This window comes from Tinamus guttatus, unplaced genomic scaffold, assembly GCF_059628265.1.
Source record: "Tinamus guttatus ecotype Peru unplaced genomic scaffold, ASM5962826v1 Tinamus_guttatus_pri_ptg000389l, whole genome shotgun sequence".
NCBI lineage: Eukaryota > Metazoa > Chordata > Aves > Tinamiformes > Tinamidae > Tinamus > Tinamus guttatus.
Window position 1 is genome coordinate 7,036,724 of NW_028288923.1, and position 6,442 is coordinate 7,043,165.

Below are 6,442 nucleotides of genomic sequence, written 5' to 3' on the forward strand. Positions count from 1 at the left end.
AGCTGCCATGGAGGATTGGGGTTTATTTTAGCCCATGTTCGGACTGTGGATTCGAGCATGATTCCTGACTCTGGAAACTTGCAGGGGGACGAACGGGCTGGCTGAATCTTTTCCCTACTGCTTTCATTCTGCCTGCGACGTGGTTATCTGTCCCAGAGGAGCTTCCCGCGATTCCTGGGTCCATGCAGCTTCCTCTTGCGAATGGTTTTGTGGCCAGTGGCCCCAGCAGGAGCGCGGGGGACACCGGGGACGTCTCCCCTGCACCAGCGGCCGCTGAGGAAGGCGCGGGCGGGAGATGATTCCATCAATCAGTGTCAGCGCTGGGAGCTGTGATTTATGAATATGCATAATGAGATCTCACCTTTGAGAAGGACTCACTAGCGGGATAATTGATTAGACAGGAAAAGAGCAGCCAAGGGAGCGGCAGCGGAGGGAGGCCTGTCCGGGCCGAGCTGCGAGGAGCGTTTCTAAGGAATATGATGCAGGCAACCCCGGCAGTGGAACACGGAGCCCGTGCTGGGCTGGGAAGGCATTAATGGTGTGGGAGAGCCGGGGATGGAATCATCTTCCCATTGTGCTCCCATCATTATCTTCCATCCCCTTTAAGCATCTGTCTGGTCACTGTATGAAAGTTTCTATGGAAAACCCACTAGGATGTCCAGGGGATGGGCATGTGGAAATTTGCCTCTTGCTTTCTCTTCCTCACCTCCCATTTTACATGCCGTTATTTTTTTTTCCCCTCCTTTGGCAAGATCTGGCTAAGGAAAACACAGGGTTACAGAGTGCGGAGAGGTTGGGTAAAATTTACATGAGAACACACTGTTTTCTAGCCACCCACCCACAGAGCCCCCTTTCCTCCCTGTTTCAGGATCTGGCAGTGTGCAAGGCGGGGAACTATCCCTGACAGAAACACGGATGTGCCAGGGATGTGGGCAGGAAAACCGCCACTCCCGGGACTCGCTGTGGCCGGAGAGGCCATGCAGAGAGGAAGGGGCTGGGGAGGGAGCGGTAGGGATCGTAGAAATGCTGCAAACTCTGCAGCTCTCTCGCGGCATTGAAATGCATATATAACATGCCTGTATCCATACGCATATATATAGTGTAAATATATAGTGTATACATAAATCTTATCGCTTACAAATGCCTCGGATTTAAAACGTGGTTTATCGGCCCAGCACAACGCGCTCCTATAAATAATACATTCCTATCACTCTGACCTCAAAATGTCAATACCGCAGCCCTGCGCGCTTGCAGATCCTGCACTGTCTAAACTTGAAGCACGTCAGCCCTGCGCCGCCGTCTCCGCTGTAACTTCGCTTTAACTCTTGCCTCCTGGCGCCGAGCACCCCCAGCACCCCCATAGGGTCTGTCACCCACGCTATGATATTGAATTGCCACCTCTGTGAGTATCCACGTTCCCAGGATTGGCGAGGGGGAATAGTGTGTCCCCCCCGCCAGCGCGCGCAGCGGGGTGCGGGCGGTGCTGAGTGCGGAGCGAGAAGCGGGAAAGGAGCAGGGGCCCCGGCAGCACCGCAGCTGCGGAAGGCGCTTCCCCCCGCCCGCCCTCGGAGCTGGGCGGATCTTGCGCGTTTCCGCCGGGAAAACGAGGCGGAAAGTTCCGCGGCGGCAGGACCGCGCTGGGGTGAGCGCGGCCCGGCCCGGGGGGGCTCCCACCGCGGGGTGTCTGCGCGCAGCAGCTCCCGGACCCCTCGCAAATCCCCGCGGGTTCCACGACCGAGCGCGACGGAGCAGCGCGGGCGCGGAGCGGCGCGGAGCGGCCTCCAGGGGGCGCTGCGGCTCCAGCCTGGAGCCCCGCGCAGCGCCCGCGCCGCGGCGGGAGCGGGGGCGGGGGGCACGGAGGGTGTAGTCAAAGTGGCAACAGTTTATTTATTAGCCAAAAATATATACTTTCTTGTACAATTTGGTTCACACGTATGTACAGTTGGGTTTTTTTTTTCCCTTTTTACCATATGTACAAAAAAAAAAAAATCGAAACACCTATTTCTCACTGGACTTCCAAAAAACCTCACAAACTCTGCTAATCCAGATGATAGTACAGAACCATTTTTTTCTCTCTTTTTTTTTTTAGTTTTAATATACGGACATGCTTACAAGTTGTAACTATACAGAGATTTTTTTTTACAATCATTACAACAATTAAAAATTAACTATGAGGATGACAACGCTGATAGAACCATAGCTGCATCAAGTTGGTTCTGAGGCCTGGAAAAAATGACATAGAAGAAATATTTAATAGGGTTTCTAGTCAGATTGGGCTGGCACAAGCATTTTCTACTTTAGGTAGCACTCGTTTTATTTTTGTTATTTTTTAAAAATAGATTTCTAAATATATATATTTTAAAAACTTTAAGAGCATCTTATACTGAATTTATTTAATTTTTAAAAATATCACGAGCCCAATCTTTGCATTTTTACTCAGTTGAAAGTATAATTGATTTCAAAGAATACTCTGCCAAGCTAGCAACAAGAAGGCTCTTATGCATTTTTAGCAGCTTTCCTTTTTTTATTTATTATTTTTTTATCATTCACTCAATTTCCCTCTGTGGTACAGAGACTAGTAAAAGGTTATTTATTTGATTTTATCCAGGCCTGATATTTGCCTGTCCTACCTACGGCGTGAGCTCGGGGACAGCATTTTTTTTTTTTTTTTTTTTTTTTGCTGTGTTCCCTGTGCTTTTCTGACAGGAACAAAACCAAACCCGAGCAGTGCAAGAAACCCTTACACAACTTGGCTTTCTGTGAGGAACTGTTCACAAAATCCACAGGAGTTAACAGAAAAAGAAAATTTTAAAAACAGAAGAAAAGAAAGGAGAGAAAGAAATAAAAGACAATAACAACAAAAAAAAATCAGAATAACCCACCACACAGCTGAGGCAGAAAAAAAGTTACTGCCCTACAAAGAGAGCAAGAGAAGAGGAGAAAATAATCTAACCATTTACAACTCTCTCTATATATTCTTAGGAGACCGAGGAAGTAATCTCTTACCGCCTCTGAACGGGCTGGAAAGCTGTCTTTATTAACTTTTTCTCTACTTCCAAGGCACTAGATCGATCTAAAAAGAGAAGGGAAAAAAAAGTGTTCCTTTATAGAGCCCATTTTATTTTCCCCATCCCTGAATTAAACCACTAGAGTTAAGTTCTTTTCTTATCAAGTTGCAAATATGACAAGAAAAAAAATGATCGTTTTACTGCAGAGATAACCGCAAGAAAAAAAAAAAAAGACAAGAAGAAAAGAAGAGAAGACGAGCGCGGCTCTTATGGCCGGGTCTATCCCACAAAGAGCTGCCGCGCGGGCGACGTTAGCAGCAACAACAGCAACAACAAAAAAAATCTCCGTTGGAGGGAGGTAAATTTGCGAGCGAGGGAGCGGAAAAGCGGCGCCGCCGCCGCACGGGCCCCGACGGCGACTCCGGCAGCGGCAGCGCCGGAAGAGCGGCCGGTTCCGACCCGGCCCGGCCTTGGGAGGCTCCGCACCGGCCCCGCGCGCCCGCTCCGTCCCATGGGCTCCCGTCCCGCCGCGTCCCCTCAGCGGTCACCTGTTCCGGCGGGCTCCGCGCTCTGCGCCGGCTCCGCGGGCCGCGGGAAGGCGGCGGGGGCGGCGGCAGCGGCTCCGAGCCCCAGGAGGTGCGAGGGCCCGAGCAAGGCCAGCGGGTGCGCGGCGTGGTGCTGGTGGTGCTGGTGGTGGAAGGGGCGCCCCGTCCAGTTGGGGAACTTGCCCAGCGGACATGGGGGCACCAGTCTGTGGGGCGGCAGCGGCGGCAGCGGCTGCGGGGCGGCCGCCGGGGGCGAGTTGCCGCCGGGCGACTTGCGCGGGTTGTCCGGGCTCGTGGCCGTCTCGGCCAGCGACCAGATCTTGGGCTTGGGCGCAGAGCCGCCCAAAGTGCCGTCTGTCGGGGAGGAGGAGGCAGAGGACGACGGGGAGAGGTGGTGCGGTGGCGGCGGGGGCGGCTTGAGGGGCTCGACGCCCCCCGGGGCTGTGGTGGTGGCGGCGGCGGCGGGGAGCTCGCACTTGTGGTGGTGGAGATGGTGGTGGTGGTGGTGAAGGTGGTGGAGGTGGTGCGGCTCCACCTCGGCGCCCTTGAGGTAGCGCTCCTCGGAGCCGGGCAGGTCCTCGAAGCCCTCGGAGCCCTCCGAGTCCGTCTTGGAGTCGGAGTGCAGGAGCTCGGCGTCCTGCAGCTCGTCCTCCAGCTCGTCCTTGTTGCTCTCCATATTCTCGGTGTCGATGTTCTCCAGGTCGATCTCCTCCTCGTCCTCCCTCTTGTCCTCTTCCCCCTCGTGGTCGCTCCCGTAGGAGTTGCCCTCCTCGTCAGTCCTGCTGCGGGGGGCCCAGGTCATCTTGTTCTCCTTCTTGAGGCGGCGGCGCGCGTTGGCGAACCAGGTGGAGACCTGGGTGAGGGTCATCTTGGTGATGATGGCCAGCATGATCTTCTCGCCCTTGGTGGGGTACGGGTTCTTGCGGTGCTCGTTGAGCCAGGCCTTGAGCGTGCTCGTGCTCTCGCGGGTGGCGTTCTTGGGCCGCGACGGGTCGCCGAACTGGTACTGCCCGTAGGGGTAGAAAGCGGGGTGGTGGTGGGGGAAGGTGGCATGCTGCACCCCGGGGCTCTCCTTCAGCTCGTACTGCGCGCCCTGTACGGGGGAAGGCGGGCGGGTGAGGAGCGGCCGCCGGGCCCGGACGGCGCGGCCCGGCCCGGTGTGTTCGCCTCGCGGCCCCCGTCGTGCCGGTGCGCGGGGGCTTCAACCTCCAAATCTTCCCCGGGAGAAGGGCGAGCCCCGCGCTTTCCTTTCCCCGTACAGCGCCCGTGCTCCGGCTGAGCCCCCCGCTCTGCCCTCGGCCCCCCGGCCCCGGCGGAGGCAGCGCAGCCCGGGCACCCCCGCGGGGACAGCGCTGCGGCCGCTGCCTCCGCCGGCCTCATCCCGCCGAGACCCGCAGCTCCCGCTCGCTCCAAGGCCCGGATCCCTCTCCCAAGCCGGCGCGCGGTGCCTCCCGGGCCGCAGCTCCGCTCCCCCGCGGAGGCCGAGGCTAGAGCGCGGCGCTCGCCGTGGCGTCGCGGCGGGTCGCTTACCAGCTGCGGGAAGATGGGCAGCTCGGCTGCGTAGGGCAGGAAGGCTCCGTATCCCTGCGCGGCGGCGTAGGGCGCGCCGTACATGGAGGAGAGCACGTTGGAGAGGCTCCCGGACGGGGCGAGCTCGGCGCCGCCGCGGGCGCCGCCGCTGCCCGGCCGCTCGGGCGGGTAGAGGGGCCGCACGTACTGGTAGCCCAGCTGCGGAAAGGACATGGCGAGCGGCGCGGGGCCCCGCGGGGCGCCCGCCCGCCCGCGCGCTGCCTCCGCGCTGCCTCTTCCTCCTCGCGCTGCCTCCTGCGCTGCTCCCTGCGCGGCAGCGCGCACCTCTCAGCTCTCAGTCATGGGGGCGGCCGCGCAGCCGCTCCGCTCCGCGGGGCCCCGCGCAGCGCCGCGCCAGGCAGCCGCTCCGCTCGCTGCTCCCACTTTCCCTATTGATCTGAGTGGACCCAGGTCAGGTCCTAACAGATTGCCCGAGATTATTGGGACTCGGGGCTCTGATTGACATTTCTAGTCTCCCACAAGCCCCTCCTATTTCTTTTAAGTCTCTCGCGCTCCCTCTCTCTCCCTCGCTCGCTCTCCCGTGCCCGAAGCTGCTCTCGCCGGGTTTGTCCCTGCCTTTTTTTTTTTTTTTCTAAATCTGTTTACTGACGTCGCGATCTTTTATTTGAGTTGCTTTCAAATCTCGTTTTAGCAATCGCCAATCAGTTGTGTGTTTTACAAAGGTTTAACCCTGCCTCATGGTATTCTAATTATCCCAAGATAGATTTAGATATAATTTCTTCCCTAACCCCCCTCTTCCTCCCCCCACCCAGCCAAGCCAAGGCATAGGAAGCTAGGGTGTCAGCTGGAAACGGCACACGAGAGGCACAGGAAAAAGTTGTGACATTTAAAAATAAAGGTTCCCTCCTCTCCTCCCCCCCCCCCCCCCCCCCATCCCCGGCCTTTTCTTTTCTTCTTACTTTTTTTTTTCCTCTCTATTTTTCTCTCCAGGTTTTGAAATTTACAGCCTTTCCTATCCCAGGCTCATTTTGCTTTCTTTATTAAGATATTCCCTCCTTCCCTTCCCCCTCCGCGGCCCTGGCAAGGGTTACATCTCCTAATATAGATTTAAAAGTCTATTAGATTTTTTTCTTTAACATTTGCATTTCCACAGCTACACTGAAGAAAATTTCCTAATATACTGAATCTTTAAGGAGTTCTCTCCACATTTTGTCTGGGCTAACAGTGGGTAGATACAGTGGAAAAGCTAAGTTAATTTTCCTCCTAATAAGGGACTTCAAAGAGTTGTAGGTCACAATTTTACATCAAAGGCAGAAAAGAAGGCAAATTAAAATCTTAACAAAGGAGAGACGGGAGCAG

General features: G+C 56.1%; 1 protein-coding gene across 1 annotated transcript; it reads right to left on the reverse strand.

The window, feature by feature from the left end:
* Nucleotides 1-1,873: 1,873 nt before the first annotated feature.
* On the reverse strand, nucleotides 1,874-5,296 carry IRX3 (iroquois homeobox 3). Its single transcript, XM_088530817.1, has 4 exons — nucleotides 5,084-5,296; nucleotides 3,557-4,646; nucleotides 3,007-3,073; nucleotides 1,874-2,223 (listed from the first exon to the last, which is right to left on the reverse strand). Exons 1-4 carry the CDS (start codon nucleotides 5,294-5,296, stop codon nucleotides 2,169-2,171), a joined length of 1,425 nt encoding a protein of 474 aa, XP_088386943.1. The 3' UTR covers nucleotides 1,874-2,168.
* Between the last annotated feature and the right edge of the window lie 1,146 nt (nucleotides 5,297-6,442).

Coding starts and splice junctions, on each gene's coding strand:
- IRX3 (XM_088530817.1), bottom strand. CDS start 5,296: ATGTCCTTTCCGCAGCTGGGCTACCAGTACGTGCGGCCCCTCTACCCG. Junction 4,647..5,083: donor TGCCCATCTTCCCGCAGCTG/GTAAGCGACCCG, acceptor TCCCCCGTACAG/GGCGCGCAGTACGAGCTGAA. Junction 3,074..3,556: donor CGCGGAGCCCGCCGGAACAG/GTGACCGCTGAG, acceptor TTCTCTTTTTAG/ATCGATCTAGTGCCTTGGAA.